The 19,555-nt window shown below is 42.7% G+C and overlaps 1 protein-coding gene across 2 annotated transcripts in view; it reads right to left on the bottom strand.

Annotated features, from left to right (window-relative positions):
* Nucleotides 1-19,555, bottom strand: part of LOC141139439 (kyphoscoliosis peptidase-like) — a 93,471-nt gene that overhangs the window by 19,396 nt on the left and 54,520 nt on the right. For both annotated transcript variants that reach the window (XM_073625515.1, XM_073625514.1), the window contains exons 6-7: nucleotides 2,385-2,432; nucleotides 795-863 (exon numbers count right to left, since the gene is read on the bottom strand). In XM_073625515.1, coding sequence (XP_073481616.1) covers nucleotides 795-863; nucleotides 2,385-2,432 — 117 coding nt within the window. The remainder of the gene's footprint in view (nucleotides 1-794; nucleotides 864-2,384; nucleotides 2,433-19,555) is intronic.

Below are 19,555 nucleotides of genomic sequence, written 5' to 3' on the forward strand. Positions count from 1 at the left end.
ACTGTTTACTGTATATATTATGGACACATTATGCACTTTTTTGATGAGACTGTGGTTTGTCATCACTTTATAATTTATAATTGTAATTATGTTATTATCTATTATTATGTGCACTATTAACAATTATAGTAGTATAGACTGTTTTTTACATTTGCATTAATGTAAAAAACTCCCCACTAACTCTCTCCCCCACCCCATTCCTAAACACTTCCCTAGCTCCTCTCACCGCTCTAGCGCTGTCCCAACTGCAGACCCACTCTCCTCTCTTCCTGGTCTCACAAGAGACACTGGAAGCAGAGTGAGACATAAGTTCCTGCTGCTGTCAGTCAAACTTCTGTAAGGAGAGAGTGGGGGCATGGATTACTGGTGCTGTGTGTGTCTTTGGATGCACACCGCCAGGATTGGGGGCACAGAAACAGCTTGCTAAGAAGGCACCTGGGAGAAGGAGCCACAGTGCCGGGGGGGGGGGGGGGGCTCTGTGAAATATTTTTGCGCAGAGCAGGCAAAAAAAAAAAAAAATATATGTATTTATATAGATAGATAGATATTTTTTTTTTAAATTAAAACAATTGCCTTTAATATCACTTTAGCTGTCACATTGAAGTTTTAGCTCCCAGAACTCTATAAACACTGCCGACAGTGTTCCTTTTCTCCTAAATTACGGTAATGTGTATATTATAAAATACAATACTAGTCCAAATAAATGTGCACATGGACTGAAGAAGCTGGGAGGGTTTGTTTTGCACCCTGCTACAAAAATGATACACTATCTATAGATATACTTTAATTTTTACCAAATTGTCCAGAGTGTTTGACTTTTGGCTTTTTTCTGTCTTGCAGGCCACTGTCATCCTTCACTTCTTCTGAAAAATGAAAAACATACTCACTTGTAGCTTGGATATTTTCATGTGATTTTTCTCTCGCTTTCCAGAAATACAGTTCTCCCACATGTCTAAGGGGTGCAGTGTATTTATCTTATTTGTTTAAAGTGGAAATAGATCAATTCATCTCTATTGACAGAAGTACCTAGTGATTTATTTCTCTCTTTTAAAACAAAACTTTACCCATAAGAATTGATAAAAAATATTGTTCTTTATCAAGGATCATTCATTCCACGTTATGCTACCAAAATTAGTATGTGCTGTAAATTGCCTCCAGCATTGCTCATGTTTCTTCTTGATGGTGGCTGCCATTTTGCTGAAGCCCAGAGCCCTCTTTCCAGATAGCAAGCAATTGTGCTGCAAGTTTGAAAATGACTTGCTAAGCTATTGCTAGACTTGTCAGGTTTCACAAGTTTGTTGCACATTTGCAGCAAGTCCGCGTTGCATGACTCCAGATCAACACTCTGCAAGTCTGCTGCAAGTTTTGGTTCAGTTATGTTGTGCAATAGTCATCCCACCACAGGGGTCACCGTGACTGAGTTTTCAACTTGTAAACTTGCAGAGCTCTTGCTGTAGACTCACCACTGTAACTTTGCTTTTGTTAGAGACTTGCCACACAAATTTGCTACAAATTGGAAAAGTGTCAACTAGAACTTGTGCTTCAAGTGCTCTGCAAGTGTACAACTTGCCAGTGAAAATGTGCAGCAAGACTTACAATTCAACCAACAACTTACAATTCAAGACTGACACAAATTTGTGGCTAGCTAACCTTGCTATCTGGGCTGAGCAGCAATAAATCATAAAGAGTCACTAAACCCATCGATTTAACAGTTTCAAAAAACAGTTACATTCCTGGAATGCCGGGATTGCTAACTGTCACATTTGCTTGTGTCCTTAACCAAACTGTCAAATCATTAAATGGCTGATGTCATAATTGATCACATGCACAGCACCATGGCAGTTGCAGATTAAACAGAAGCAGCTTCCTTGGCTGTAAAGGATAGGAGCATTTAATTCCGATTTAATACTTCAGCAGATCTGCCTCTAAAAGCTTGGTGGTGTCTAAAAATGGAGAGCAACTGAGCATGTGCAGAGCAGGGTTAGACGGTGTATTACTGGATTTTAGACAGTATGGACACTTATTTTTAATGTTTAAGCTATAACTGCAAAAAGGGCAAGCCTGAAGGCATCTATCAGAACAAAGTTTTCTGACTAAAGTTCCACTTTAAAGTTAAGTGAAATGAGCCTAAATGTCTTCTCAATAAATGTCTTTTCTAATTTAATAAGAATTTAATTTATGTTTTCCAAAATAGCACCACCAGGTTCAGCCAGTTTGTAAACAATCCCGGTGATAATATAAATTGAAAAGGATTGTGGTTTAGTGATTGCAAAATACATATGGTTAGTGGGAAACATTTTGAAATGTGTTAGCTGTCACTCAAAATAACTGAATACCCAAAGTCTATAAAAATCACTTTCTTGCCAGTCTGGAGGACAACTTACCACATCTATCACGCTTCATCTGTCTGTTTTTTTCATCATTCTCAAAGCCTAAATTAAAAAAGGTTTAATGACAACACAAACAGAAGATGCAAATTAGAATTAAGTATGAAAACGATTGGGGAACTTACTGACAAGTCGCAGGATGTACAAATACTCAATACGTAAAATTTTATGAACCTGTCATAGTAGCAACAATGATGTATTTCTCCTTAATTACTGTGCATCTTTCACGCATCAAATTCATAGTAAGCAAACATTTTTAACAAGTCTGTTCTATGAACTTGAAACTATTTTAAAGCAATCGGTTCAATGGTTTTGTTTTTATATTGAACACAAGGCCAAGTGTAAGATTTAGGCCCTGGTACATTGGATATCTAACCCTGGTATATAATCCAGTGTTTAGGTGCAGATGCAAGGTGCGTTTGGACCACCCAGCCCTGCTGCCAGTAGCCTGTCAAACTCTATGAGAACCTGAAAGCTGATCAGGGCTGGACGGTGCAGTGGTCCTTAAAGCAGAGCTCCACCCAAAAGCAGAAGTTTTGCTTTAAGGCCTCCTCCCCACTTCCTCTTCACTAAAGGACACTTTTTTTGCAGGGGGTAGTGGGTACCTATTTGTAACGTGTACCCACTCCCACTTCTGCTCAGATCACCTAGGCAACCCAAGCGGAAGTTCTCCTCTCCCCCTCCCTGCAGACTTCTGGGACACGTCAGAGGTCCGGGAAGACTGCAGGACCATTCACAATGTGCAGCGCGGCTCGTGCATGCTCAGTGGGTACTCAGCTGTGAAGCCGCAAGCTGTCACATCCAGGTGCCCACAGTTGAGATGCTAGCACCGGGAACAGCGCAGCAAGGGAAAGAACAGCTCAGGTGAACACATCGCTGGATCCTGGAACAGGTGAATGGCTGTTTATTAAAAGTCAGCAGCTACAGTTTTTGTAGCTGCTGACTTTTAATAAACACAAAATTGGCTGGAGCTCCACTAAGTTTTAAGAGATCACTCTTTAATTGCAGTATGCATCCAGAGACAAATGCCTGGGACACAAGCGGTAGGGCTTGATGGGGTGCCCGTACTTTTCAACTGCACCTAAATGCTTGAGCCTCATGCACCAGAGCTAAATGCCTAGTGGGCATGAAGCCTTAGAGGACACACTGCAAGCATCCAGCACCTACGATATATGGCCAAATGTTTGCAAACACATGACTAATACAGGTGATACTCGAAAAATTAGAATATCGTGCAAAAGTTCATTTATTTCACTAATGCAACTTAAAAGGTGAAACTAATATATGAGATAGACTCATTACATGCAAAGCAAGATAGTTCAAGCCGTGATTTGTCATAATTGTGAGGATTATGGCTTACAGCTCATGAAAACCCCAAATCCACAATCTCGGAAAATTTGAATATTGTGAAAAGGTGCAATATTCTAGGCTCAAAGTGTCCCACTCTAATCAGCTAATTAAGCCATAACACCTGTAAAGAGTTCCTGAGTCCTTAAATGTGGTCTCTCAGTCTGTTCAGTAGGAATCACAATCATGGGAAAGACTGTTGACCTGACAGTTATGCAGAAAACCATCATTGACACCCTCCATAAGGAGGCAAAGCCTCAAAAGGTAATTTCAAAAGAAGTTGGATGTTCCCAAAGTGCTGTATCAAAGCACATTAATGGAAAGTTATCTGGAAGGGAAAAGTTTGGAAGAAAAAGGTGCACAAGCAGCAGGGATGACCGCAGCCTGGAGAGGATTGTCAGGAAAAGGCCATTCAAAAGTGTTGGGGACTTTCACAAGGAGTGGACTGGGGCTGCAGTCAGTGCATCAAGAGCCACCAAACACAGACGGATCCTGGACATGGGCTTCAAATGTCCTCTTGTCAAGCCACTCCTGAACAACAAACAACGTCAGAAGCGTTTTACCTGGGCTAAAGAAAAACAGACCTGGTCTGTTGCTTAGTGGTCCAAAGTCCTCTTTTCTGATGAGAGCAAATTTTGCATCTCATTTGTAAACCAAGGACCCAGAGTATGGAGGAAGAATGGAGAGGCACACACTGCAAGATGCTTGAAGTCCAGTGTGAAGTTTGCACAGTCTGTGTTGACTTGGGGAGCCATGTCATCTGCTGGTGTTGGTCCACTGAGCTTCATTATAGTCCAGGGTCAACACAGCCGTCTACCAGGAGATTTTGCACTTCATGCTTCCTTCCGCAGACGAGCTCTATGGGGATGCTGACTTCATTTTCCAGCAGGACTTGGCACCTGCCCACACTGCCAAAAGCACCAAAACCTGGTTCAATGACCGTGGGATTACTGTGCTCGATTGGCCAGCAAACTCGCCTGACCTGAACCCCATAGGGAATCTATGGGGCATTGCCAAGAGAAAGATGAGAGACATGAGACCGAACAATGCAGAAGAGCTGAAGGCCACTATTGAAGCATCCTGGTCTTCCATAACACCTCAGCAGTGCCACAGGCTAATAGCTTCCATGCCATGCCGCATTGGGGCAGTAATTGCTGCAAAAGGGGCCCAAACCAAGTACTGAGTACATATTCATGCTTATACTTTTCAGAGGTCCGATATTGTTCTATGTACAATCCTTGTTTTATTGATTGCATGTAATATTCTAATTTTCTGAGATTGTGGCTTTGGGGTTTTCATGAGCTGTAAGCCATAATCATCAATTATGACAAATCACGGCTTGAACTATCTTGCTTTGCATGTAATGAGTCTCATATATTAGTTTCACCTTTTAAGTTGCATTAGTGAAATAAATTAACTTTTCCACGATATTCAAATTTTTCGAGTATCACCTGTATACCTACATATATAGCCAAATGTATGAGCATCCCTTCAAATTATAGAGTTTAGGTGTTACCAGTGAAAGGTATGGTTAATGCTACTACGTGTAAAGGCATTTCTGACAATGATGTGCTTCCATCCTTGTGGCAGTAATTTGGTGAAGGCCCATTTCTGCTCTAGCATGACTGTGCCCCTTTCCACACACCAGGTCCATGAAGACATGCTTTGATGAGATTGTTAAAAGAGGAGAGAGAAGTGCCAAGCCAATCCTTTAAACAGCTTAGGAATTTATTCAGTATATAAGTATAAAACAACACTAAAAACTTGCGTGAAAAATGTTGGAGCACTTGCAGAGTGCTAGAGTGGGGAGGACTGCCGGAAAGTCTCTACTGAGGGATCCACGAGCGCCGTATGTTAGCTGCATGTATCCAAATGCAGATGCATGCCTTTTCATTTAAATTTTAAACTTTAATCTTTTAATCAGTTGGTTTAGCGCTGAACATTATACCAATATTTTGATGAGATTGTTGTAAAGGAACTCAAGTGGCCTGCACACAGTGCCCTGACCTCAACCCTATTAAACAATTTTGGGATGAATCAGAATACACATTTTGAGTCAGGTCTTGTCCATCATCAGTACCTTACCTAACAATTACGCTTTTGGCAGAATGGGCACATTCCCACAGACACTGCAAAATCTTGAGGAGAGTGGAGGCTCTTACAGCCACAATGGGGGCAAAGTTCATATTAATGCCCATGAATTGTTCTGGAATGAGATGTCCATAAAGCTTCTATAGGTGTGATGGTCAAGTGTTCACAAACCTTTAGCTGAATAGTGTACCTGCCTTGTGTTCAACTGCATTGCAGTTTTCAGTACTATAGAAAAAATATCATTAGCAATGCTATAATGTAGACAGAGGTCTCAGTGAGAATGAAAGACCATGAAACATCTGCCTTATATATCTTGATTCCTGCTCTCTACAGAAAAGAGAACCACTGGGAGCTGAAATTGAGCATTTCCTATGAAAATCATTTATATTTATCTTAGAAGGAACCACATCATTGCCAAAACCTTACCAACTTGTTGTCAGTGACACAGATCACTGCTTTTAATTAGAATCCAACACATTATCTTCCTTTGAATGCTGCTTACAACGCCAATAACTTGTATGGTTTATTGTGTATTGCAGCTAAACGTAATTATAAAGTATATTATATCAGAGCTGGTCTGACCCACAGGACAGCCTAATTTATTTGCATTTGTAAACAACAAGCTGACATTTTTGTCTTACTTGTTCTGTTCATCACCATTATCTAAGTTACCTGGTAAATACATTATTGGTAATGGTAAATACATTATATTGGAGATCCATTACATTACACTAAAGCAGCTGGTCTATAGTGGGGGTGTTTTGGAGTGAACGAGGAGGGTGTTCGGTGGTGTGTCTGTTGTTACTTATTTATGTTACTTTATCCAGCGGTGGAGGTAATATATGTCTACTTACCATTGTGGGTGGATATCATTTATATTTACTAATAAATTGTTCCATTTTCTAATTTTTCATAGCCTGTGTGTTCCTCTCTGAAGAACCCTGTCTCTAGACCCTCTGGTCCTTTTTTTCACATGTGTCAACTTTCCCTTTCTAAAAGCAGACAGGAGGTTTGAGCCATTATCGCAAACCACCATTCCTGGCTCCAGCTGGCATGGTGTGAACCACCTCTGGGCCTGTCCCTACACAGCTGCAAGAATCTCTGCTCCGGGGTGGTTCCAGTCCCCTAAACACACCAGCTGAAGCACTGCATGGCACCTTTTTGCATGACTCTGGGAATAGCCCTTTGAATGCTTAGGGGATACCTGATGTTCATAGGACAATTCTGCAGAGGAGGGCATTGAGGTGTGCTGAGGAGGAGGGGTAGAGCTTACAGGTCTGGCATCATCACCACCAGCTGTATGGAGATGTGGGGCACAACAAGCTGCAGCACCGAGCCCTGTCCTGCATCCTTTCGAGTTACAAGCAGCGTTACCCAGTGTGCTGTGATTGAAATATATCATCCCTGCCCATGCTTGCTGGACCACGTGTCAGCAGTAAGGTGGATTTTATGGCTGACTGCCTTGCCCAACGATGCCAGAACATCCCCTTCCACGTGATGGTAGAGAGATGGAACAGCTTTACGTGAAAAGTAGTAGCGACTGGGAATCTGCCATTGTGGTACAGCACATTGTGCAAATACACGGAAGGGACAGAATCCACCAGGCTGAAAGGCAGAAGTTGGACAGCCAAGAGCTTTGACAAGCTTGCATTTAGACACTGGGCATGTGGGTGGCAGGGACTGTATTTTTTTTTCCGCTGCAGCGGATGGGGCATAGAAATCTGCCAGCCACAGGCTACAGCTGGTGGTGCTGGCAGATGTGCTACTAGGACCTGGGACACCCTGTGCTATACCATCATCCCTGTCAGTGGAGGCTGCTAAGAGGTAATGACTCGGTATAGCAGGGGCAGATTGAAGTGGGTAAGGAGGAGAAGGAGGGACAGATTTGTGCCCCTTTTGTGTGGCTTTTAGGTGCTATTGCCAACGGCTGAGTGGTTGGGCGTTAAATGCCTTGTTAAGCATGTGGTACCCAAATGGTTGGTGTTTTTGCCATGTTTGATGTTCCTGAGATACAGTTTGCAGATAGCAACAGTGCGATCTGCTGCAGATGTGCTGAAAAAGGCCCAGATAGCTGAGCTTTGGGGAGTGAGACGGGAGATACCAGCTGCAGAATGTGATGAAATAGGGTGGCTGCTCTCTACTCTTTCTTGATGTCGGCCTCCTTGGGGTTGTTTCCTCTTCTGTACTATCTGGCACCCAAGTTGCATCAGTGACCTCATCATCATCATCTCCATCTCCAACCTCTTCATCATTACCACTGGAGACAACTTGGCAATACGCTGTGGCTTGGGGAACATGAATGACAATTTGTCTACCAGTGTTCCTCCCTCTCTCTTAGCTCATGTTCCTGTCATCCTCAACCTCAGAACCAACATCTGAATCCAGTAATGACTGGGCATCATCAAGGAGTAAGTGTCTGACACTGTGGTCAAATAACTCAGCTGACTCTCAATGGCTGATGTTGGGGCTATAGCAGGAATAGATGTGGACAAGGAGGCAGGTTTATCCACTCTGGCAACTGCAGGGGACTGCACACTTGTCTCTGCTTGCGTGACAGAGGATGAGGAGGATGAGGAAGGTTTAGTAAGCCAGTCCACCACCTCCTTTGCATGCTGTGGCTGGATAGCACGGGCAAACTCACTAAACAGAGGAAATGATGCCCTGCCTGCGGACTGACCACCACGTCCACCTTTGCCTGTGGACACATTTTTTGTTGGCCCCCTCACAGTGCCAAGGGAATGTCTGCCTCTCCTTGTTGTCCTCCCAGACATTATTGGGAGGGAGGGGGCGGTGCTTATAAGCAAATGTAAAGAAGAAGTTGAAATCTGTACGTAGATGCACTTTAATCAATGTAAAGAGGTGTTTGGTGCACTTTAATGTGAGCAGACGCACTCCACGGATACACTATAATATACTGGAATATAATGCGCCAAACATACAGTGACACAGAGAACTATATGGCGTTAAACTGGCAGTAACGCACACAAAAGTAAATGGCATCAAACTGGCAGTAACGCACAAAACTATATGGCGTTGAACTGGGAGTAACACACACAGAAGTATATGGCATTGAACTGTCAGTAACGCACATAACTATATGGCGTTAAACTGGCAGTAACGCACACAGAACTATATGGCGTTAAACTGTCAGTAACACACACAGAAATAAATGGTGTTAAACTGGCAGTAACGCACAAAACTATATGGCGTTAAACTGGCAGTAACACACATAGAACTATATGGAGTTAAACTGGCAGTAACGCACACAAAACTAAATGGCATTAAACTGGCAGTAACACACACAAAACCATATGGCGTTAAACTGGCAGTAACGCACAAAGAACTATATGGCTTTAAACTGGCAGTAACGCACATAGAAGTAAATGGCGTTAAACTGGCAGTAATGCACAAAACGATATGGCGTTAAACTGGCAGTAATGCACACAAAAGTAAATGGTGTTAAACTGACAGTAATGCACAAACTGGCATTAAACTGTCAGTAACGCACACAGAACTATATGGCATTAAACTGGCAGTAACACACACAAAACTAAACTATATGACGTTAAACTGGCAGTAACGCACACAGAACTATATGGTGTTAAACTGTCAGTAATGCACACAAAACTATATGGCGTTAAACTGGCAGTAACACACACAGAACTATATGGAGTTAAACTGGCAGTAATCCACACAAAACTATATGGCATTAAACTGGCAGTAACACACACAAAACTATATGGCTTTAAACTGGCAGTAACACACACAGAACTATATGGCTTTAAACTGGCAGTAACACACAGAAGTAAATGGTGTTAAACTGGCAGTAACGCACAAAACTATATGGTGTTAAACTGGCAGTAGCGCACAGAAAAGTAAATGGCGTTAAACTGACAGTAACGCACAAACTGGCATTAAACTGGCAGTAACGCACACAGAACTGTATGGCATTAAACTCAGTAACGCACACAAAACTATATGACGTTAAACTGGCAGTAACACACACAGAACTATATGGCGTTAAAATGGCAGTAACACACGCAGAGGTAAATGGCATTAAACTGCCAGTAACACACAAAACTATATGGCGTTAAACTGGCAGTAACGCACACAGAACTATATGGCATTAAACTGGCGGTAATGCACACAAAACTATATGGCGTTAAATTAGCAGTAAAACACACAGAAGTAAATGGTGTTAAACTGGCAGCAATGCAAATCAAATAGACGGTGTTCAACCATCACTACACTGACATTATCTGAACTGTCCTTACTCCAAACTAATGTATGTATGAATTACACGGTCCCACTACACTACAGTGAAACTATTTGAGCTGTCCCTACTCTAGCTGCACACTATGCAAAGCTGAATGATGCTCCTCCTCACTACACTCACACTATCCCTAGACTGACACTAAACTGACGTGTTAACAAGTCATGATGAGTGTTGATGTGCATACAAATGCATGTGTTGACATGCATTATTTTGATGATTTTTACATTGATTTCAGTGAAAACTACACCAAAGGGAAGTGCATAGCTGTGAACCCAGCTTAATGCATGTACAGTAACCCATCGCCACCAACCAAGTTTAATTTTCCTGATGTAAGGCTTGTTCATAATGTATTCTGATTGGTTTTCATGGTTTGAACTTTGTTGCTTGCAATGTTTTATTGAATGGGCTTGTAATTTGAAGGCTCCGTTCACACTATGGCAATCCGGATCGTGGGCGGAATTGCCGCAATTCTGCTTGTGATTCAGAATCAATGCAAAATGCAGGACAGCAATCCCTGTCACTTTCAATGGCACCCAAATCGAGGCCCAATTTTGCCACAATTGTCAACAAATCGATGTAAAATCATGCAAGCAAAATCGATGGACGCCTGTCGCCCGAAAGAAGTTCCGTGATTTTCTTTTCACGATTTTACCGCAATTCATTGTGACAATCGTGGCAAAATCCCGCTGAGATTTGGATCCCATTGAAAGTAACGGGTATTGCAAGCGCGTCTCGCGCGATTCGTAATTGCTGCGATTCCACCTGCCATGGTGTAAACGGAGCCTAAATGTATGACAAACAGTGATTTAAAGTGTAACTAAACCCTTCTATCCTTTTTAGCCAAGGAAGCTGCCATCTAAGGCCCCTTTCACACAATCGGACCGATCAGGTCCGCCTGTCTATTTTCAGGCAGACCCGATCGGGCCACCCATTGGCCTCTATGGGAAGGTGGATGTCAGTGAACACCCGCCTGGCATCTGATCCGACAAAATCCGCTGAAAATAGACATATGGCAATACGTTCACCATCCGTCCAGCAGGTCGGATTGGCTGACAATCAGGAGGAAACGGACATGCAGTCTGTTTCCATCCAACTGCCCCATAGAGGAGAGTGGGCTCTGTCCTTGCCTGCTCTGCATAGCGGAGAAGACACTGACCTGTCATCCGCCTGCTAAGCGGAGCGATCCCCCACTGAACAGGTGGATTCCACTCAGATGGATCCACCCTGTGTGGATGGGGCCTAAGCCTCTGTTTAACCACTTCAGCCCCGGAAGGATTTACCCCCTTCCTGACCAGAGCACTTTTTACAATTTGGCACTGCGTCGCTTTAACTGCTAATTGCGCGGTCATGCAATGCTGTAACCAAACGAAATTTGCGTCCTTTTCTTCCCACAAATAGAGCTTTCTTTTGATGGTATTTGATCACCTCTGCCGTTTTTATTTTTTGCGCTATACACGGAAAAAGACCGAAAATTTTGAAAAAAAATGATATTTTCTACTTTTTGTTCTAAAAAAAATCCAATAAACTCAATTTTAGTCATACATTTAGGCCAAAATGTATTTGGCCACATGTCTTTGGTAAAAAAAATGTCAATAAGTGTATATTTATTGGTTTGCGCAAAAGTTATAGCGCCTACAAACTAGGGTACATTTTCTGGAATTTACACAGTCTTTAATTTATGACTGCCTATGTCATTTCTTGAGGTGCTAAAATGACAGGGCAGTACAAAACCCCCACAAATGACCCCATTTTGGAAAGTAGACACCCCAAGGAAATTGCTGAGAGGCATGTTGAGCCCATTGAATATTCATTTTTTTTGTCCCAAGTGATTGAATAATGAAAAAAAAAAAAAAAAAAAAAAAAAATTACAAAAAGTTGTCACTAAATGATATATTGCTCACACAGGCCATGGGCCTATGTGGAATTGCACCCCAAAATACATTTAGCTGCTTCTCCTGAGTATGGGGATACCACATGTGTGGGACTTTTTGGGAGCCTAGCCGCATACGGGGCCCCGAAAACCAATCACTGCCTTCAGGATTTCTAAGGGCGTACATTTTTGATTTTACTCCTCACTACCTATCACAGTTTTGAAGGCCATAAAATGCCCAGATGGCACAAACCCCCCCCAAATGACCCCATTTTGGAAAGTAGACACCCCAAGCTATTTGCTGAGAGGCATGTTGAGTCCATGGAATATTTTATATTTTGACACAAGTTGCGGGAAAGTGACAATTTATTTATTTATTATTTTTTTTTTGCACAAAGTTGTCACTAAATGATATATTGCTCACACAGGTCATGGGCATATGTGGAATTGCACCCCAAAATACATTCTGCTGCTTCTCTTGAGTACGGGGATACCACATGTGTGGGACTTTTTAGGAGCCTAGCCGCGTACGGGACCCCGAAAACCAATCACCGCCTTCAGGATTTCTAAGGGTGTACATTTTTGATTTCACTCTTCACTGCCTATCACAGTTTCGGAGGCCATGGAATGCCCAGGTGGCACAAAACCCCCCCAAATGACCCCATTTTGGAAAGTAGACACCCCAAGCTATTTGCTGAGAGGCATGGTGAGTATTTTGCAGCTCTCATTTGTTTTTGAAAATGAAGAAAGACAAAAAAAAAAATTTTTTTTTTCTTTTTTTAATTTTCAAAACTTTGTGACAAAAAGTGAGGTCTGCAAAATACTCACTATACCTCTCAGCAAATAGCTTGGGGTGTCTACTTTCCAAAATGGGGTCATTTGGGGGGGGTTTGTGCCACCTGGGCATTCCATGGCCTCCGAGACTGTGATAGGCAGTGAAGAGTGAAATCAAAAATTTACGCCCTTAGAAAGCCTGAAGGCGGTGCTTGGTTTTCGGGGTCCCATACGTGGCTAGGCTCCCAAAAAGTCTCACACATGTGGTATCCCCGTACTCAGGAGAAGCAACAGAATGTATTTTGGGGTGTAATTTCACATATTCCCATGGCATGTTTGAGCAATATATCATTTAGTGACAACTTTGTGCAAAAAAAAAAAAAAATAATAATAATTTGTCTCTTTCCCGCAACTTGTGTCACAATATAAAATATTCCATGGACTCGACATGCCTCTCAGCAAATAGCTTGGGGTGTCTACTTTCCAAAATGGGGTCATTTGGGGGGGTTTGAACTGTCCTGGCATTTTATGCACAACATTTAGAAGCTTATGTCACACATCACCCACTCTTCTAACCACTTGAAGACAAAGCCCTTTCTGACACTTTTTGATTACATGAAAAAATTATTTTTTTTTGCAAGAAAATTACTTTGAACCCCCACACATTATATATTTTTTTAAAGCAAATGCCCTACAGATTAAAATGGTGGGTGTTTAATTTTTTTTTTTCACACAGTATTTGCGCAGCGATTTTTCAAACGCATTTTTTGGGGAAAAAACACACTTTTTTACATTTTAATGCACTAAAACACACTATATTGCCCAAATGTTTGATGAAATAAAAAAGATGATCTTAGGCCGAGTACATGGATACCAAACATGACATGCTTTACAATTGCGCACAAACGTGCAGTGACAACAAAATAAATACATTTTTAAAAGCCTTTAAAAGCCTTTACAGGTTACCACTTTAGATTTACAGAGGAGGTCTACTGCTAAAATTACTGCCCTCGATCTGACCGTCGCGGTGATACCTCACATGCATGGTGCAATTGCTGTTTACATTTGACGCCAGACCGACGCTTGCGTTCGCCTTAGCGCGAGAGCAGGGGGGACAGGGGTGCTTTTTTTTTTTTTTTTTTTTTTTCTTTATTATTTTTTTGCTTTTTTATCTTATTTTAAAACTGTTCCTTTCATTTTTTTTTTTTTTTAATCATTTTTATTGTTATCTCAGGGAATGTAAATATCCCCTATGATAGCAATAGGTAGTGACAGGTACTCTTTTTTGAAGAAATTGGGGTCTATTAGACCCTAGATTTCTCCTCTGCCCTCAAAGCATCTGACCACACCAAGATCGGTGTGATAAAATGCTTCCCCAATTTCCCAATGGCGCTATTTACATCCGGCGAAATCTAAGTCATAAAATGCTCGTAGCTTCCAGTTTCTTAGGCCATAGAGATGTTTGGAGCCACTCTGGTCTCTGATCAGGTCTATGGTCAGCTGGCTGAATCACCGGCTGCATTCTCAGGTTCCCTGTTGAGACAGGAGAGCCAGAGAAAAACACGGAAGACGGTGGGGGGGGGGGGCATTCTCTCCCACTGCTTGTAAAAGCAGTCTAGAGGCTAATTAGCCGCTAGGATTGCTTCTACATGAAAGCCGACTGCTGGCTGAAAAGAATGATACCAAGATGATACCTAAACCTGCAAGCATCATTCTGGTATAACCACTCAAAGTCGTGAATGCTGTACCTGAAGACAAAAATATGGTTAACAATAAAGCACAGTAAACGGTAAAGTATAAAAAATTGCAGACCTGAAAAGCAAACATGATAAAACATAATAACAATAAAACATTGCAGAATAGAATACAGTAAAAAAGAGCAGAACAATAGAGAGAATAGAGAGAGAGAGAATAGAGAGAGAACAATAAAACGACAACTATTATTTTTTATTTTATATTTTTGTTTGTTTTTTTTTTTTTTTTTTACACTTTTTTTGTAACTGTAACTTTTATAACTGTAACCGGTTCCAGGTTCGGGTCTCTCAAAATGCGATGGCATCTTGGGAGACCCTGTGAAAGTGTGCCTAGTCTGTGCAATGCTGTACCCTACGCTAATACTCAACTAGTGTATGGTAGCGTTCAAAACATTCACCAATGCAAAGACCAGGATTGTCAGGACAGGAGGGACAATAATAGCGGGTGTCACGCCTATATCCGCGCTTGCTGCAGACACAACATCTTTTTTGGGGGGGTTCGTCGGGTAGGGGTACTCGGGAGGACATAAAAATGCCTCTCATGCAGCCGACTGCATTTGGTTGGGGATGTGAATGGGGGAAGTACGGGCGCTGCAGAAGTGGTGGGTTCCCAATTAGGATTGGCGAATGCAGCAGGAAGGGCACTATGGGCATGACGGGCCTGTGTTTGTCTTCTTGGTGGCAGCGGGACACTACTTGTGCTTGCCACCTCACCAGCTTGAACTGCACTTATGGGACTCGCCACGTCACCAAGTGTTACTGCAGTGCTGGTTTGACTACGACCGGGGTGTACTAGGCCGCTGGCGCTTGCCAGTTCACCAAAACGCTACCAAAAAAACTGTTAACGATCGCAGGGATCAGGCCTGACTCTGCGAACGCTGCAGTTATGCATTTAGTGTTTTGTAAGTGACAGTGATCGATCGATACTGCACTTGGGTGGGCTGGGCTGGGCCGGGCGGAGGGGCAAAACGCAGGTGCTAGCAGGTATCTGGGCTGATCCCGCTAACACTGCGTTTTTGGGAACCCTAAACTGCTGGGGACGCCAGTATAGATCTGATCGGATCAGATATTGATCAGTTCAGATACTATACCACTAAGGGAGGTGTACAGTGCGTGCGTGGGTGTTAGCGCTACTGGCACTAACCTGACGCTGCCTGGGGCTGGTGCTTGCCAGTTCACCAAAACGCTACAAAAAAAACTGTTAGCGATCGCAGGGATCAGGCCTGACTCTGCGAACGCTGCAGTTATGCGTTTAGTGTTTTGTAAGTGACAGTGATCGATCGATACTGCACTTGGGTGGGCTGGGCTGGGCCGGGCGGAGGGGTAAAACGCAGGTGCTAGCAGGTATCTGGGTTGATCCCGCTAACACTGCGTTTTTGGGAACCCTAAACTGCTGGGGACGCTAGTATAGATCTGATCGGATCAGATATTGATGCGTTCAGATACTATACCACTAAGGGAGGTGTACGGTGCGTGGGTGTTAGCGGTACTGGCACTAACCTGACGCTGCCTGGGGCTGGTGCTTGCCATTTCACCAAAATGCTACCAAAAAAACTGTTAGCGATCGCAGGGATCAGGCCTGACTCTGCGAACGCTGCAGTTATGCGTTTAGTGTTTTGTAAGTGACAGTGATCGATCGATACTGCACTTGGGTGGGCTGGGCCGAGCTGGGCGGAGGGGCAAAACGCAGGTGCTAGCAGGTATCTGGGCTGATCCCGCTAACACTGTGTTTTTGGGAACCCTAAACTGCTGGGGACGCTAGTATAGATCTGATCGGATCAGATATTGATGCGATCAGATACTATACCACTAAGGGAGGCGTATGCTGCGTGCGTGGGTGTTAGCGGTACTGACGCTAATCTGACGCTGCCTGGGGCGACGCATATCACCGCCGGACGATCAGGGGGCTAAATCTTTATTCGGTAATAAACGGTGGGTTCCCTGACACTATAAAAAATAAACAAACTAACCAGCGTCACCCGTAACGGTTATACAGTGATCAGTGGTGAAAGGGTTAACTAGGGGGCAATCAAGGGGTTAAAACATTTATTAGATAGTATATGGGGGTCCCTGTCACTATAAAACTTGACGGCGAACCTAAATATTTACGTCCCTAACTAGCATCACCAGCGACACTAATACAGCGATCAGAAAAATGATCGCTTAGCGACACTGGTGACAGGGGGTGATCAAGGGGTTAAAACTTTATTAGGGGGGGTTAGGGGGGTACCCTAGACCTACAGGGGGCCTAACACTCACTGCCCTGACACTGTAACTGTCACAAACTGACACCAATACAGTAATCAGAAAAAAAAAAAAAAAAAAAACTGCTGGTGTCAGTTTGTGACAGGGGGGGGGGGGGTGATTGGGGGGGGATCGGGGGGCGATCGGGGGGGGGGGATCGGGGTGTTTAGTGTGCCTGGCATGTTCTACTGTGTGTAGTGTGTTGGTGCACTTACATTGCAGTCTTCTCTCCTCGGCCCGGAACGGAAAATACCGAGCCGAGGAGAGATGACATCATTTCCTCTGCCTCTGTGTACAATACAGAGGCAGGGAAATGATCCCATTGGCTGAGAGCGATCGCGAGGGGGGGGCCACGAATGGATGGCCTCCCCCTCACCTCCGATCGCCGGGGGAGATTTGCCGACCGCCGCAGGCACCGGGGGGGGGTCCGATCGGACCCCCCACCCGCGGGCAGGCAAGGACGTACATATACGTCCTTTTGCCTGCCCGTGCCGCTCTGTCGACGTATATAGTCGTGCGGCGGTCGGCAAGTGGTTAATCTGTAACTGCCACAGTACTGCACATGTGCTCAGTTATGACTCCAGCCATTTAATGATTTAACAGTTTGGTTGTGAGCACAAGCAAATGTGACAGTTAGCATTTCCAGCATGTCGGAAATGTATTTTGAAATCATTAAATTGATGGGTTTAGTTCCACTTTAAGCAGTGTATTAGTATAGAGATAATCGAATGCTCACTAATGAATACTAAAAGACAAGGTTGATATAGATAGAATTCAAAGCTTCTAACAGTATGATATACGTTTTTACAATATAAGTTGTTATTGTTATGTATAGCCTGACTCACTTTCCTCAGTAATATACAGTAGAACCTTGGATTACGAGCATAATCCATTCCAGGAGAATGTTTGTAATCCAAAGCACTCACATATCAAAGTGAGTTTCCCCATAGAAGTCAATGGAAACAAAGATAATTAGTTCCGCATTGACTTCTATTGCATGCAATACCGTATGTGGCCAGAGGTAGGGGGCGCCGGGGAGCCTCGTAAATACTCGGGAACAGCTCAGCTGAACTCAGAAACCCTCGGAAAGGCTTGGAAACACTCGGGAACGGAGTATTTCCAAGTGTTTCCGAGTGGTTCCGAGTATTTCTGAGTGGTTCCGAGTATTTCCGAACGGCTCCGGACCGTTCCGAGTGTCACCGGCGCCCCCTGCACCTCTGGCTGAATGCGGTACTGCACACCACATTAGCTTGAATTCTGCTCGTTTTGCAAGACAACACTCGCAAACCGAGTCAGGATTTTTTTTTTTTTAAAGTTGCTCGTCTTTCAAAACGCTTGTTAATCATGTTACTCGTTAACCAAGGTTCCACTGTATAAGCATATCAGAAGTGGCTAGAAAATCTATTGACAGCAAGGCTTGCAATTTTATATGAAAACTTCTTGCTAAAGTTTGTGGACACCTGACCATCACACCTACACAGGAATTTGGACTGGGATGTCCAACAAACCAGGTGTGGTGGTTGGGTGTCCACAAACTTTTTGCCACCCCTGGTGGACTTATTCAATACAAAGGTCACCCAGGGCTCTATTCATAAAAGAAAAAAAATTGCAGTGCACATTTTTTAGCATTTGAACAAATGTCACAAATATTACCCGCAATGTTTGCAATATGTGTTAAATGTCATTTTCATTCATTCCCAAGAGAAATTAGCCTTAATAACATTCACCCAGAAGAGGTAAAGAACATTTGACCAAAAAGGATAAAAGCCTAACAGTATAGGCTGAGAACATTTAACCAGAAGAGGAAATAATATAAGGTAGACCTCTGTTAAGTGAACGGAGATTCCTGTGATCACCATACAGTGTAATGGATGAGCTGCAGCAGAATGAACTGCCCTACAGAACTTGATACAATGCTGCAGGGATGAGTCTCTTCTCTGCAACATTGTATCAATTCTGTATAGCAGGTCACTCTCTACAGTTGCTGATTCATTACACTTAAAGGGCTCATGCACACTGCAGCTAAAAACAAAACAAAACTGCTTTTACGGGCATTTGAGCTTTTAATTCTCTGCCTTAGAGGTAACTCCACTCATGGGAAAATAAATAGCAAATAAAAAAATAATATAATATATACAATTGTGACATAGTCGTAATTGAATGTTATTAAAAATTACCTTTCCTTTTCAATCTGCAACTTTGTAATTTTCTGTAAAATGCAATTTGACTACCTGACTACTACTAAGAAACATAGTTTCCTTCTTGTGTGATTGGCTCACTTATTTTCCCAGAAGTCTACACTAAGATACAAGTCAGACATCAGGCATCCCCTGCAACAAAAATAACATTTTTAGTAAGATATTCCCAATATTAAATCTAAAGGGATGCAGACCCTGCAATTTTCCTCATTAGAGCCCTGCAGGTGCAGCAGCTGACTAATAATTATGAAATCACTATCATCAGGTTCACTTTCCATATGGACACAGACAAACATACAGGGATTTCTTTTGAATAACAAAAGGTAAGACTCTGCAACAAAATTTGTTTTAATCCTTGTAAGGTACATTGATCACCCAGAGGGGTATGTATCTTTTCTCAACAAAAGTGGAGTTACTAGACATGTGCAATTAGTTATGTTCCAAATTCGTTTTTCGATGAAATTGGACAAATTCGTTAGTTCAAATTAATGGAAACCCATTTAAATAATTTTTCAGAAATTCTGAAAATTCAAAAGAACAAATATCCGAAAAGAAGAAAACCTGCAAATTCGAAAATCCAAAATAATAACTAACTAATAATAACTATTACTATC

The sequence above is a fragment of the Aquarana catesbeiana genome, linkage group LG04 (assembly GCF_042186555.1).
Source record: "Aquarana catesbeiana isolate 2022-GZ linkage group LG04, ASM4218655v1, whole genome shotgun sequence".
Lineage (NCBI taxonomy): Eukaryota > Metazoa > Chordata > Amphibia > Anura > Ranidae > Aquarana > Aquarana catesbeiana.